The sequence below is a fragment of the Myripristis murdjan genome, chromosome 1, assembly GCF_902150065.1.
Source record: "Myripristis murdjan chromosome 1, fMyrMur1.1, whole genome shotgun sequence".
NCBI classification, from domain to species: domain Eukaryota; kingdom Metazoa; phylum Chordata; class Actinopteri; order Holocentriformes; family Holocentridae; genus Myripristis; species Myripristis murdjan.
Window position 1 is genome coordinate 3,226,451 of NC_043980.1, and position 16,339 is coordinate 3,242,789.

General features: G+C 41.9%; 1 protein-coding gene across 1 annotated transcript; it reads right to left on the reverse strand.

The window, feature by feature from the left end:
• Positions 1-1,844: 1,844 nt before the first annotated feature.
• Positions 1,845-15,738, reverse strand: LOC115359036 (GTPase IMAP family member 9-like; the record flags this gene model as incomplete). Its single annotated transcript, XM_030051290.1, has 2 exons — positions 15,600-15,738; positions 1,845-2,761 (listed from the first exon to the last, which is right to left on the reverse strand). Coding segments are annotated over exons 1-2 (942 nt in total), but the record flags the coding sequence as incomplete, so codon positions are not given.
• Positions 15,739-16,339: the final 601 nt, after the last annotated feature.

Here is a 16,339-nt window from a genome sequence, read left to right on the forward strand (position 1 = left end):
AAACTGTTCCCACAAAGTTGGGAGCATGAAATTGTCTAAAATGTCTTGGTATGCTGAAGCATTAAGAGTTCCTTTCACTGGAACTAAGGGGCCGAGCCCAACGTCCGAAAAACAACCCCACACCATAATCCCCCCTCCACCAAACTTTACACTTGGCACAATGCAGTCAGACAAGTACCGTTCTCCTGGCAACCACCAAACCCAGACTCGTCCATCAGATTGCCAGACGGAGAAGCGTGACTCGTCACCGCAGAGAACACGTGTCCACTGCTCTAGAGGCCAGTGGCGGTGTGCTTTACACTGCTGCATCCGATGCTTTGCATTGTGCTTGGTGATGTAAGGCTTGGATGCAGCTGCTCGGCCATGGAAACCCATTCCATGAAGCTCTCTACGCACTGCTCTTGAGCTAATCTGAAGATCACATGAAGTTTAAAGGTCTCAAGCTATTGACTCTGCAGAAAGTTGGCGTCCTCTGCGCACTATGCGTCTCAGCATCCGCTGACCCCGCTCTGTGATTTTATGTGGCCTACCACTCCGTGGCTGAGTTGCTGTCGTTCCCAATCGCTTCTACTTTGTTATAGTACCACTAACAGTTGATTGTGGAATATTTAGTAGCGAGGAAGTTTCACAACTGGACTTACTGCACAGGTGGCATCCTATTACATTACTATTACAGCACCATGCTGGAATTCACTGAGCTCCTGAGAGCGACCCATTCTTTCACAAATGTTTGTAGAAGTAGTCTGCATGCCTAGGTGCTTGATTTTATACACCTGTGACCATGGAAGTGATTGGAACACCTGAATTCAATGATTTGGATAGATGAGCGAATACTTTTGGCAATATAGTGTAGCTTCACAAACTGACTGAGCCAATCACTGACCTACAGGACAGCAGCCAGCCATGCATGGAAAGGCAGATTTTAAACAGCTGTCAAAAATTCAGTTATTAAGACAAAAATCTGAAAATACACATATTGCATGGAGATGTTGATCATTTGTTTTTAACAATGATTGATTTGCTCCATAAGTGAAAAACTGATGTTTAAAAATGCCATTCTTGCATTGACTCCAGTTGTTCACATGAGAGCAAAATTCAAAATGCTGTCAAAAATTCAGTTTTTGAGATAAAATTCTGAAATTTGCCACACATCATCTACCATGACTCCAAAATTTTGTCAATTTTTTTTCATGAACATTGAAGTTTTATTTAGCAAGAATTTGCAGGTATATGTTTACATATACCTGCATACATATGCATATACAGTAGCATTTACAGTCAAACATTTTGATGCACTGTAGGCTCAGTTTTTGATAAATCAAAAATCTGTGTGTATCATTCGTGTAGGACAGTCTGAAGATGCTCTGTAGCAAGTTTGGTGACATTTGAGCAAAAATTGTGGGAGGAGATAGGTTTAATAAGTTTTACAGTTTTTGAAAAAAAATAGAGTGATGGACTTCATAATTTGCAATAGGTTTAAATGTACAAAAGTTTCTTCAGTATTGGGGCTACATTTTGATGAAAGCTGCAAAGCTGTAGCACATAGGGTTGATTTGTTATGAATTTTCAAAGTTTTGAAATTTAGAGGCTTGCTATAGCACCACCAGTGCTAGGGCTACTAATCCTATCCCTATCCCTATCCCTATCCCTATTTCTAATATTGGGTTCCTTTCCTCAGCCTCCTCTCTGGCTGCTCTTTCATGCTCTCTCTCCAACTCTTCTATTCTCTCTCTCAATTTTCTTTCATAGTTTTCTGTTAATTTTCTGATTTCCCTTTCCCGTTTTTGTCTCTCCTCATCTCTTTCTTTCTGCTCCCTTTTCCTCTCCTCATCTCTCTCTTTTTTCTCCCTCTTCCTCTCCTCCTCTCTCTCCTTCTTCTCCTTCTCCCTCTCCCTCTTCCTCTCCTCCTCTCTCTCCTTCTCCTTCTCCCTCTCCCTCTTCCTCTCCTTATCTCTCTCTTCCCTCTCCCTCTTTCTCTCCTCCTCTCTCTCCTTCTTTTCGTGCTCCCTCTCAGCTTGGAGTTGCTCATTTATTTTCTTCAATTGTTCTTCATATTTCCTCCTTTCTTCCTTCTCAATTTTCTCTCTCTCTTTGCGGATTTGTTCCTCCTTCTCTCTTAAGATTTGTTGTTTCTCCTCCTCTAGTTTCCTCTCAGCCTTTTGGAACATCTCATTTGTGTAATGGCTTCCTCCGTTCTTCTCTGTTATTTGTCTGATTTTCTCCAGCAGCTTGGTGACCTGGGAGCCATCCTGCTTCTTATTATTGAAGACGTGATACTGGCCGTCACATTGGTCCACAAGGTCTTGCAGGTCTACACTTTTCTCCAGGAATTCTTCAATGGAAGTATCCAGCTGGTCTCCATGAGTGAAGAGAACCATGCTGTATTTGTTTGCATCCTGACCAAAAGTTTCCTGAATCTTCTGCACCGTCTTTTTCTCCTCCTCTGTGTATCTGCCCAGCCTGATCACTACCAGGAAGACATGAGGACCAGGAGCAGCAAAAGAAATGCACTGGGTCACATCTTTCAGTGTTTGCTTTTGGCTACATCTTGTGTCAAACAAGCCTGGAGTGTCGATAACAGCAACCTCTTGACCATCCACCACACCTTTAGCCTTAGCACATTTAACAGTCAAAGACTCGGGACAGAACTTTGATTCAAAGTGTTTTCTTCCCAGGATGGTGTTTCCAGTTGCACTCTTCCCACCTCCAGTCTTCCCCACCAGCACGATCCTGAGCACCTCATTGTTATATACGGTGGACTCTACAGGAAAGAATGAACAACATTAACTAAAAATCAACACTTTTACACAGCTGCTTTAAGACACACATCTTCAGATGATTGACTGAACAGTTTGGCTATTGTGTTGTATCTTAACAGCAAATCATTTTGTCATAGACTATATTCATAACATGCAGCATAGGTGCACATGGACTTGGGTGGCCCATTGTAAAATATAGGTGCGTCTCTTGGAGTGACACATTTTCCTCTGGGCTGTTTCTTAGTGATTTTTGTATTATAATATTTTATGAAACCCTGTAAGTACATGTTGTGTTGTTAGGATGCCGACTTGGTCTCTGTTGCTTAGCCTACATGTTATAAATAGCTTGATATGGCTTTATGCAACTCATTAGTGCATATGTTGGGAAAAAAGGGGGGGTGGGGGGGTTACAGTTGTGGTTAGGCGCTATATATTGGTATCATAAAACATTTCTATAAGAATGTTTTCATAAAGGTTCACGACAGCACCATGATTACATATCATTTGGTTTATCATCCTTAACATTTCTTGCATTATAAGAGGACAAAGATCTTTGTTAAAAAAAAAAAAAAAAAAAAACGAAACATGGAACTCACATATAACACATTCTATGAGGAAACAAGCACAAACAGACAAGGTAAAATAAGGAAGTCACATGCAGAATCTCGATCAGGTAATAAGCCTGAAAATAAAAAAATTCCAGCGGCACCCAATATGTGCCTACAGGAGGTATGAATATATTCTCAGATGATCACAGATCAGTTTGGTTTCTCCACTGATTGCTATGAGTGCTCATATGAGCAAGAAATTCATCTGAGCTGTTATAAGAAAAGGATGATCAAAGTTTCAGTGAATGCACTTTGAAATACAAGCAAAACCTTCATTCAGAGTACAGGGACTCACCATATCTGGGCCGTTTGCTTGCCATGTCTGGGTTTTAGAGTTCACAGTAGATGTGCTGCTGCTGAAGTGTCGATGCAGAGTTCAGAGTCTGTCTGCAACTTCCTGTTTTATGTGATACTATCATGCTCCTCCCACAGCCACACACACTGTGCTGAAGAGTTAGCTCTCTGCTTTGGTATGTTTGTGGGATTAGATGACAGTAAATTATTTTGTAGATTAGGCCTCTGTGACAGAAATGTACTCGAAAAGCCTTTTCCACCTTTGATATCATGTCAAAAATATTTGTCTCAACCTCACCCATGGTGGTATTAATATGAGCACCAAATCTGTTTATAGTTGTTGTAGTTACGCAGTTTTATTTTAAATTGCACTGCCAGGTGATTTAAAATTCAATGCTCTCTGCTTTGTTTCTGTGGTTAGTTCACAGTATATTATGATGAGTATTATGATGACTCTTTTTTCTTTTCCCCTGCCTTTTCACTTCATTTTTACATCCATCACTGGGCATCCTTTTAAATTCTGTCTGATTAAAACCCCTCAACATTTAGATTATCGGTCTGTTAATCTTTAAACCCACAGCCTGGTCAGCTCTCAAGTTTTTGAGCTCAATTACAATGATCATGACAAGTGACTTATCCACCTTTGGTCCACAAACATTTACAGGAAATCAGTCCATTTAGTCGAAGCCTCATACTGCTGCTCCCCCCGCCTGTCAGCATTCACAAGAAGTGCTGCTCTTCTTTTAAACTATTTTTCCTGTAAATTCCCTGTAAAATTACAGTAAAATACTGGCAGCCAGTATTATACTTAAATTTACAGTTATTCTGTAGTATACCTGCTGTAATCTAGAACAACAGTGTATTACTGTAAAAAAAATATACAGTATTGTGCTGTTTATAGCATAGTTTTACAGTGTAATACTGTTAACTATTTAGCTGATTAAGGCTAAGATACCTTTATTGTCATTTCATGTACATTGACATACATACAAAACAAAATTGCGTTTCGCAATACGAAAAACCCACACTTCATTAACAAAGACAGAGTCCAGTCAAGTGTCAGAAGAAACAAATAAATAAGTTAAAAAAGACAATAAAATGTGAAGAGTCAGTGTCACTTGGTGTGAGTGAGTGTGAGTGTGTGTTCTTCTGGTGCCCATAATAATACTGTGCTCTAATTGTGAGGTGGTTCAATATGATGTGAGTTCAGGAGTCTGACCGCCTGGGGGAAAAACCTGTTCAGCATCCAGGTGGTCCTGCACCTGATGCACCTGTATCTCCTCCCGACCTGCATAGGTGAGAACAGGCTGTGGGAGGGGTCTTTGATGATGCTGCGGGCCTGCAGATGCAGTGTTGATGGTAAATGTCCACCATTGGTGGCAGTGAAGCTCCAATTATTCTCTCCGCCGTCTTCCTGACCCTGTCCAGTTGTTTCCACTCCACCATAGTGCTGTTCCCAAACCATGAGGTGACACAATAAGTGAGCAGGCTCTCTATGGTTCCCTGATAGGACATGTTTAGGGGTGATGTGGAGAGGTTTGCCCTTGTCAGCCTGTGGAGAGAGTGAAGCTGCTGCTGGGCCCTCTTGATGATGGAGGTGGTATTGCAGCTCATGCCTTGGTCCTCTGTAAGCAGAACCCCCAGGAACTTGGTGCTCTTGACCCTCTCTACCACAGACCCCTCAATGGTCAGTGGATGGTGGTTGGAACTGTTCTTCCTGAAATCAATAATCATCTCTTTGGCCTTCTTTGTATTGAGGACAAGATTGTGATTTTTGCACCAGACAACCAGCTGCTCCACCTCCCGTCTGTAGGCATCCTGCTCCCAGGGTTGCCAACTCTCACGCATTGGCCGTGACAGTCACGCATTCAGCCTCAATCTCACGCTCTCACGCTCGAGAGAGAAATCTCACGCCAAATCTGACTTGTTTTCTATTGTAAATTTTTCCACTCCATCCGGTCAGGTGTGCTGGATCTGGTTGATTATTATTATTAGTTGATTATTGATTGTGCAATGCAACAGCAACCAGCGTCTGATGCGCTGGTCCCTACTGGTCCAGGATTTTAACATCGAAATCCGGTACAAGAAGGGTTCAGAAAATGTTATGGCTGATGCTTTGTCGAGAGTTTGATAAATCAAACATTTTCTGTAGGGGAGAAAATGTTTGATTTTCTTTGGGTGGGGAGGTGTTATGAATTGTGTTTTTGTGTTGTGTTGGTGTACTGCTCTCTCTCCCTCCCTTCTCCTCTTCTCCCTCAGTATACCTGCAAATCAGTGTGTTCAGTTGCAGGTGTGTGGGGTAATTGGTCAGCTGACTGAAGGCTGTAGCTGATTGGATGGGCCCGCCTATATCTTCCTGCCGGTGTTGGTCTCCCGCCCCTTCTTCCTCTTTCCATCCCCAACCATGGAGGCCATGCAGAGATTGATTTAGAGAGCGGTTGTGATTTGACTGTGTTTGATAGCCACTTAGAGTGACTCCTTTGTTAGTTTAGTGCAAACCTAGTTACTAGGTCATTTTGGTGTCGTTCATTTTTGTAAATATCTATGGTAACAAGAAAAACAGAGCAGCAAGTAGGAAGGAGAAGCCTTTTTATTTTGTAACCATTTTTCTCATGTTTTGATATTAGGAGGTAGGTAAGATAATGTCTTTTGTTTGCTTTGTTTTTCTCTGTCAGGTAAGGGCAGGGCTCATTTAGTTGTTCTGTTTGTTGTTTTGGCAATTGTTCTCCTGTCCGAGCCATTAATAAATACGCTGCTCTGTAAACGTCACCCTATTGTCCAACATTCTTGGAGATGAGAAGAGTGGGGGCTCACTCATGTTATGGATCCAGGTTCCCCTAGGCCGGGGACATAACACGCGACTTGCAGTTAATCGCGCTGCGCGCATTAAATTATTTTGCGGAAGCAGGAGGACGGCATGATTTACGTTGTATCCACGTTCGCACGCTGCGTGCATGACTGTGCATGTGCTCGTGCATGAGCGCCCGTACCATGAGCGCCCGTACCGTACTGGAGCACACCCCCTCCAACCGTGGTTAAGTTGATTAAATTAAACAGTCAAACGTTACTTTGTGGTAATCCAGTGTTCACCACAGCAGGTTTGGACATGCTGCTGCCGACTCTCTGCCTCCTCTGTGTCAGGAAGTCTAGGATTACAGATTACAGAGGCCTGTGTGCATCCGCAGCTTTCCCAACTTCTCCACCAGGGCCATGCAGAGACATCTGGAGGGGCAGGTGCTCAAAGTTTAAAGGGGGCACATAGAACACAAATTTGAAACACCATACAGAAACATACCGTACAATATAACTGGTTGAACTGTAGCAACATTTGCTACAATTATTCCTAGTGCTGATAATGAAGTAAAAAATAATTGAATGATGTATTTAAATATTTTTGTGATTTTATTCAGTTTGACAATCCACTTTGCACAAGACAGCAAGGTTCTAAAAGTCATATATTTTGTATGCATATTATATCTAATTTGTGTGTAAATGTTATGAACAAACAAGTACTGATATGTTTAAATGAGAGGTTGAGAAAATCACAATTCAAATTCTTCTAATTGTTGGAACATAATTTTGACACAGTTTTAAAGCCCAAAGCCTTACCTTTCTCATGATACCTTATTTTCCGCTTGGACTTACTGTCATTGAGGAAAAAAGCAGCTGTTTGATCATTAGTTTTAAGCAACTCTTTCCCAAGCAGCACTGTCACTCATGCTGTGTGCTTCATAGAGCCTCATTTCTGGCTCCGCCCACACAAGCCCCAGTGGCACAGTGGATAGTGTCTCTGCCTGCCATGCAGGAGACCAGGGTTCAACTCCCCGCCTGGGCAAGAGCCACAACACTACACAGCCCACAAACAGCATAGGGCTGGTGGTTTACCACGTGACCAGGCAGTCGCAAGGCAAACACATTCAAAGTTACTTCAGGAACCTTACAAAGTCTTGTTGTTGTATTTATACTGTAATTATGTGAATATGCATATTGCATAGTTTTAGTGAAATAACAGTCTATGCCTCATTGCCTCTAGAAACATAGGAAAACACTGCTTAAGAGTAAAATAATGCATCATGACATCTCTCTAATGAACTTTGCCCATGATAAGAGAAACATAGGGGGGGGGGGGGGGGGGGGGGGGGGGGCACCTGCCCCTTTGCCCCTTGATGCCCAAAGTGCCCTTTTGTCAAAGTAATGTTTTTTTATTATTATTTTATTTATTTATTCATTTATTTATTTATTTTTGTAAGTGTGTGTGTGTGTGTGTGCGTGTGTGTGTGCGTGTGTGTGTGTGAACTGTAGAACTGCACGTGCCAGTTCTCCTCTAATTATTGTGGGATGATTGTATTAAAAGTGGAGCTTAAGTCAATGAATAATATCCTGGCATAGGTGTTCTTGTGTTCCAGATGTGACTGGGCAAGGTGGAGTGTGGTGGATACAGCATCTATATGCGAACTGTAAAGGATCCAGATCCTCGCTGAGGCCTGTTGCCATTATACTGTTAGTTTAGTGTTCCTACTGTAATCTCCATTAACAGATTATCACTGTAAAATCAAAGTACTATAGAATGTGCCCTTTACAATACAACACTGGTACAAGCCAATTGTTTAAAAAAATACATTTCAAAATAAAACCCCTGAAAATTGCTAGCACAGAAATGACTTGGACAAGTGATGGTCTTACAACATTAGCCATTTATTTAAACAATTGGACGGTCAGAGGCAGGGCCATCTCAAGGAATTTGGCAGTTCAGAACCAGTTGCTGTCTGGGGGCCCCTGGCCAGCTCGGGGCCCCAGGCATTTGCTTGGTTTGCTTGCCTTGTTGCTACGGGCCTTGTTGCTATAGCAACTCTCTGACTCAGAGAGTTGCTATTATCGACTTGTTTTGTACAGCTAGATAATGGGTCTTGAAACCTGTTCATTAGTCTAAATAAATGAATGCTTTTGGGTCAGTGTAAAGCATTCAAATCCTCTGAGTGAAGTGATATCCAAACCCATATTTCTGCAAAATACTCAACATAAAAGACCACTCACTTCAGTCAAAAGCTGTCTCAGCATTTATTGTACAGAGTGTAGCACAGGAAAATCAGGAAAACACACTTAGACAGTGACCATTTAAAACACATTACAGCTAAAATTCAAATTCACTTCAGCCATTAGTTGTGTTTCCCAACTGGAGTTTAAAGCATCAGTTAGTTTTGAAAAGTTGCCCCATAATCCTATCAGCTCTATGAATCATAAAAAAAAGGTCAGATCATTACCTCAACTTAGAATTGTTATCACAGTTTTCATTGAAAAACAACACTTATTCAAACTAAAATTTACAGTGCATGATTTGAAAGCACAGCAACCCAAAAAGAGCTGCATTATCTACAAATTTCACATTAAGCAAAAGTTAAAGCTACTGAAGATCATAAATTACTCTTTAGCTGAATATATTTTGTATGATTGTATTATTGTACTGTCATAGGGAAACTTTAGTTGCTAAATTTAGCACTGACGTTATTAAAACCAACTTACAACTTTTTCAAAAACTTTTTGAGACCCTACATCAGGTTACATTTTCGTTTCCTTTTTTCAGCAGTCCGTCTGGCTGCTCTTTCATGCTCTGCCTGCAACTGTTGTGTTCTCTCTCTCAATTCTCTTTCACACTTTGCCTCTAATTCTCTGATTAGTCTCTCTTTTTCCTCCCTCTCTTTCTTCCTCTCCCTCTCTCTTTCTTCCCTCTCCCTCTTCCTCTCCTCCTCTCTCTCCTTCTCCCTCTTCCTCTCCCTCTCTCTTTCTTCCCTCTCCCTCTTCCTCTCCTCCTCTCTCTCCTTCTCCCTCTTCCTCTCCTCCTCTCTTTCTTCCCTCTCCCTCTTCCTCTCCTCCTCTCTCTCCTTCTCCCTCTTCCTCTCCTCCTCTCTTTCTTTCCTCTCCCTCTTCCTCTCCTCCTCTCTCTCCTTCTTCTCACGCTCCCTCTCAGCTTGGAGTTCCTCCTTCATTTTCTTCAGTTGCTCTTCATATTTCCTCTCTACTTCCTTCTGCATTTCCTCTCTCTCTTTGCGGATTTCTTCCTCCTTCTCTTTTAAGATTTGTTGTTTTTCCTCCTCTAGTTTCCTCTCAGCCTTTTGGAACATCTCATTTGTGTAATGGCTTCCTCCGTTCTTCTTTGTTATTTGTCTGATTTTCTCCAGCAGCTCGGTGACCTGGGAGCCATCCTGCTTCTTATTATTGAAGACGTGATACTGGCCGTTACATTGGTTCACAAGGTCTTGCAGCTCTTTGCTCTTCTCCAGGAACTCTTCAATGGAGGTATCCTCCAGCTGGTCTCCATGAGTGAAGAGAACCATGCTGTATTTGTTTGCATCTTGACCAAAGGTTTCCTGAATCTTCTGCACCGTCTTCTTCTCCTCCTCTGTGTATCTGCCCAGCTTGATCACTACCAGGAAGACATGAGGACCAGGAGCAGCAAAAGAAATGCACTGGGTCATATCTTTCAGTGTTCCTCTTGGTCATATCTTGTGTCAAACAAGCCTGGAGTGTCGATAACAGCAACCTCTTGACCATCCACCACACCTGTAGCCTTAGCACAGTCAACAGTCATAGACGTGGGGCTGAACTTTGATTCAAAGTATTTTTTTCCCAGGATGGTGTTTCCAGTTGCACTCTTCCCAATTCCAGTCTTCCCCACCATCACGATCCTGAGCACCTCATTGTTATATATGGTGGACTCTACAGGAAAGAATGAACAACATCAGCACTAAAACTAAAAATCAACACTCTTACACAGCTGCTTTAAGACACACACATCTTCAGATGACTGACTAAACAGTTTGGCTATTTTGTTGTATTGTAACAGCAAAACATTTTGTCATACACTATATTCATGACATGCAGCATAGGTGCACATGGAGTTCAGATTCAGAATCATAATTATATTACATATAAGAAAGAGCAAAAATCTTAGGTCTTGCCTCCCATCGACACCAGCAGTGACAGTGTGTTAGCAGTGTTCAAGAGGCATTCAACAGTCTGACTGCTTGGGGGAACAAAGAGTCCTTAAGCCTGCTGGTCCTGGCTCTGGGGCTTCGGTAACGTCTGCCGAACGGCAGCAGCTGGAAGAGTTTGTCGTTGGGGTGGCTGGGGTCTTTAATGATTTTCCTGGCTTTGCTGATGCGGCGATTGTCATAAATGTCCAGAATGGGGGGGTTACGCACTATATATCAGTATTATTAAACATTTCTATAAGAATGCTTTCATAAAGGTTCACAATATCACCATAGGTTTTTGATTACATACCATTTGGTTTATCATCCTTAACATTTCTTGCATTATAAGAGGACAAAGTTCTTGGTTAAAAAAAATGAGGAAACAAGCACAAACAGATGAGGTAAAATAAGGAAAGGTTTCAAGGTTTCTTTATTGGTACCAGAAGGTAAATTTGTTGTGCAGACAGGAACTCAGCAATCTCAGTATAACAGCCACACAAAGACATCAAAACAGACAAATCATACAATAGAAAAACAATGCAGTCATCACAGAATATAAAAGTGCCTGGACATCTCCACGGATCCTACTACAGTTCAATATGAACGAAATTGTTCACCTTGTGGCCCTACTATTCAGCATTACAATTGCTGTGGGTACAAAACTATTCCTGTAACGTTTTGTCCTACCCTTAGGGACCACAAAACGACAGCCAGAACGAAGGAGTTGAAACTCACTATGCAAAGGATGAGAACAGTCGTTAAGGATAGAGCTGGCTTTACGCTGCAGCTGTGTGCCATACAAGGTTGACATAGTGAGTTGAGGCTCCCCAATTAGCCGGCCAGCCCACTTAATAATTTGGTTCAGGGAATTTTTGTCCTGTAGTGACAGATTCCCAAACCAGGACACCAGGGCAAAAGACAATAATGACTCAATAAAAGCATGATAAAACAGGGTCAGCATAGTTTTGTCGACATTGAAACGGGACAATTTCCGTAAGTAAAACAAACGCTGATGTCCCTTCTTACACACAGCATCACAGTTCTTGCTAAAAGTCAGTTTGGCATCAATGACAGTCCCAAGATATTTGTAACTGTCCACACAATCCACAGGTTGGCCCTTAATGACTGTGGGGTCCTGATTTGGAGCTTGTGCTCTGAAGTCGATGACCATGTCCTTCGTTTTGGATGTGTTAAGCACCAAAAACGAAAGATCACACCAACTAATAAAATCCTTCAAGACTGGACCATGGCTGGATTCGTTATTGTGTAACAAACTCACAATAACCGTATCGTCTGCAAATTTTACAATGTGCCTATCCTCATAAACACTCTGGCACATGTTTGTGTAAAGTATAAAAAGCAATGGTGAAAGAACACATCCCTGGGGTGAGCCAGTAGAGGAGCAGAGGGACTCGGATAAAATGCCATTCACTTTGACTCTCTGTGTTCTCTGTGTTAAAAAATCCAAAATCCAACCCACCAAGTTAGGACTCAGCTGAAACTGCTCAATGAGCCTTGTAGCTAAAACATGAGGCTGGATGGAGTTAAAAGCTGATGAGAAATCAATAAAAGTCAGTCTAGCATGGGTTTTGTTCCCCTCCAGATGTTTAAATAAAAGGTTTAACAGAGTGAGCGTGGCATCTTCAACACCTCTGTGGGCCCTGTAAGCAAATTGCATGGGGTCGAGTGCATGTGCTATCCTCCCTAGGAGCTCTGACTTGACCATTTTTTCAAATGTTTTCATTAGAAGAGAGGTAAGGGCAACTGGTCTAAAGTCATTCAGGATTTTAGGTCTGTTGACCTTAGGAACAGGGATAATTTCAGCCTGTTTCCACAGCCTGGGCACCTTTTGCTGACTCAGTGACACAATCAAGATGTGATGAACGATAGAACTTAATTGTTTTGCACATGACTTAAGCAAAATGCCACTGATTTTGTCAGGACCAGGGCTTTTGTTTGCTTTGAGAGAGAGGAGAGACTTTTCCACTTCTCTCTGTTCTAGTGCAAAGTGTCGATCATCTTTAAGATTATTTCTCAACCCCCTAACTTCCTCACTGAAATCAAACTGGTCAAATCGCATGTAGAACTTATTAAGAGCACTGGCTAATTCACAGTTTGACCTGTAGCCATCTATAGTGACATAAGTGCTCTTTGTCTGCTGTATGCCTGCCATTGTCTTAATACCAGACCAGGCAGCAGAAAGGTTCTTCCCCGTTAGTTTGCTCTCTACTTTGGATTTGTATTTTTGTTTAGCCCTTAGAATTTCAGTTCTTAACTCTCTTTTCGCAGCATTTAAAGGACAGCTTCTTCCTCTGAAGGTAAGCCCTGACCTCCTTGGACATCCAGGGTTTATTATTGGGGTACACCTTGATCGTTTTGGTGGGAATGATCAGGCTCTCACAAAAAGTCACATAGGAACAAATCACATCCGTGAGTTCATCAATGTCTGTGGAGGAGTCTTTAAACATCTCCCAATCGGTGCAGTCAAAGCACCCCTGGAGACAAGCAGTGGATTCCTCAGACCAGATTTTAACCTCTTTGGTCTGCATTTTCTCTCTTTTAAGTACAGTTTTATATGTAGGGAGAACAGTTGTGATCAGCAGAACCTAATGGAGGCAGCCTAATTGATTTATAAGCTCCCTTAACTGTACCATAGCAGAGATCTAATGTCTTGTCCTTCCTGGTTGTGCAAGTAACATACTGATAAAAGTTCTTTAAAGTCTTTTTCAATGACACATGATTGAAGCCTCCCAATACGAAATGTGGTGCTTCAGATGACAAGGACTGTAATTTCTGCACTACATCAAAGATAGTGCTAGTTGCAGTAGCTGGGTTTGCTTTGGGAGGAATATACACAGTTGTGATGAATATCTGAGGGAATTCACGGGGCAGGTAAAATGGGCGGAGCAACACTGACAGGAGTTCTACGTCAGGCGAACAGAGGCTTTCCCTCACTGTCACAGAGCTACAGTAGCGCTTGTTGACGTACATGCACACGCCCCCTCCCCGTGATTTCCCTGTCATCTCTGCATTCCGATCCTGACGGAATGGGGCTCCAAATCCATCAATAGAAAGGTCAGTATCCGAGTTCTGCTCCGTAAACCAGGACTCCGTGAAGGCCATAACACAGCAGTCCTTGTAGTCGCGTAGGAAACGAACATTTCCTTGAACCTCGTCAAGTTTATTCCGCAGAGGCTGTGCGTTCCCCAGGATCAGGGAGGGCAGGGGAAGGCGAGTGAGCTGCCGCTTCTTTAGGCGCAGCCTGACACCTCCCCTTTTCCCCCGCTTCCTTATTTTAGTTCTCCTCGTATAATCGCTGCTAAAATTCACACTGACATCACGTCGAATCTCGTCTGGTAACTCGGGCAGATGAAAGTCTGATGTTAACCCAGCGATTCGATTCTGTGTGTTCCACTGCAGCAGAAAATCCCGGTCATATTGAATCCTCGGGCAAGGAAGTGCAACTCCGCTGAACCACCATGGCAGGTTAATCAGAGTCCACAATGCGACGAGGAAAAACAGCTCCATCACAGCAGATCAGAGCAGATCAGATCAGCAGATCAATAGAAAACATCCAGAAGCACTTGTCCATGACGATCAAAGGCATACAATACTCTTAAAATTACTTAACACAAAACAAAGAATGCCGAGAAACTCTCTGCCGGTCGCAGCGTGCGCATGCGCCCATCCCCGTTTGTTTGTTTTTACGTTTGTTTTTAAGTCACATGCAGAATCTCGATCAGGTAATAAGCCTGAAAAAAAAAAAAAAAAAATCCAGTGACACCCAACATGTGCCTAGAGGAGGTATGTAGGGGAGAGTGGGGTAAATAGTGCCAGTTTTTACTTAAAGTGCCTTTAAAGCGAGGGGATTACAGTAATGCCTCCAACTAAAATATGCACATATAGTTTAGGATGTTGTGCATCCCTGGGAACAATCACTTTGGATCTTATATAAACTGTTTGAGAAATATAGCTTTCGAAAAAAAAGTGGTTTTGTGGCACAACTTGCCCCCGATGTGGGGTAAATTGTGCCATTAGAGAGAATACACTGGGGTAAAATGTGCCATTGATAATTGAAGTAAAACAGATCATTTTAATCTCACAAATGATAATGCTATATAAAAGCAAAACAAATTCAATACAAAATTATTTATTTAACCTTTATTTATTATTTTAACAAGCTCACAGGCCACTTTTCTATAACAAGGCCGAGCACCACATGAACACATACCCAGAACAAAATAAAAATTCCAAAATGAGCACCTGCAAATCATCTTCATCTGAATCTGAATAGTTGTAGTGATCAAAGGTAAGAAGACAATATACAATAACAATAAAATACAATAAAGTAATATACAGTATATAATCACAGGTTGTGCCACTGGCACAACTTACCCCAAGGCCCTTTGGCACAAATTACCCCAAGCCCACCATTTTGAAAAAAATGCATCCCCCAGCTGTTTTGAGCTAACATCATGCTAACTGTATAGACTCATGGTGTAGCTTACTAAAGTACTAAAACCTGTGTGAACTGTTTTCAAATCACTGTTTTCTATAATTGTTCAAACACAGCAATCAAAAAACCTTGATTATGGAAATTTTACTTTGGAGGGCAAAAAAAGTTTTTTTGAACTTAAATGTGCTTATCTCTCAAGCCATGTGTCTCCCTTCTTTACAGGATGAGTGAAATGGATGCCTCTTCAAAAATATGTGGTCACATAACCAACTTCTTCTATAGTTTTCTAGATAACAGGGGTGGCACTACTTGCCCCTTAGCACAAATTACCCCACTCTCCCCTATATATTCTCAGATGATCACAGATCAATTTGGTTTCTCCACTGATTGCTATGAGTGCTCATATGAGCAAGAAATTCATCTGAGCTGTTATAAGAAAAGGATGATCATAGTTTCAGTGAATGCACTTTGAAATACAAGCTAAACCTTCATTCAGAGTACAGGGACTCACCATATCTGGCCCGTTTGCTTGCCATGTCTGGGTTTTAGAGTTCAGAGTAGATGTGCTGCTGCTGAAGTGTCCATGCAGAGTTCAGAGTCAGTCTGCAACATCCTGATTTATATGATACTATCATGCTCCTCCCACAGCCACACACACTGTGCTGAAGAGTTAGCTCTCTGCTTTGGTATGCTTGTGGGATTAGATGACAGTAAATTATTTTGTAGATTAGGCCTCTGTGACAGAAATTTACTTCTAAACCCTTTTCCACCTTTGATATCATGTCAAGGACATTTGTCTCAACCTCACTCATGCGTGGTATTAACATGAGCACCAAATCTGTTTGTCGTTGTAGCCGTTATGCAGATTTAACATTTACAGGAAATCAGCCCATGTCCTCCGAGCCTCACACTGCTGCTCCCCCCGCCTGTCATTTACAAGAAGTGCTGCTCTTCTTTGAACCTGAAACTCCTCTGTGAAAATGAAAGTGCAAAGTCCTAAACACCTTCAGGCACATTCACTGGGAGCGATTCAAATTTTATGCCAGCTTTTGTAAGACCTTTATTCATTCAAATATTTCCCAAAGGCTGAACAATAGAGCCAGCCAATATGGACTAAATCAAATATCACAATATTTTTGATCAGATATCTCCATATTGTTACAATGGGCTGGCGTTAAGGTTACAATTATGTTGTAAATTCATAATGTATTCCATAGTATTGGTGTCTGGACGCCAGAAAATTCCTTCTGC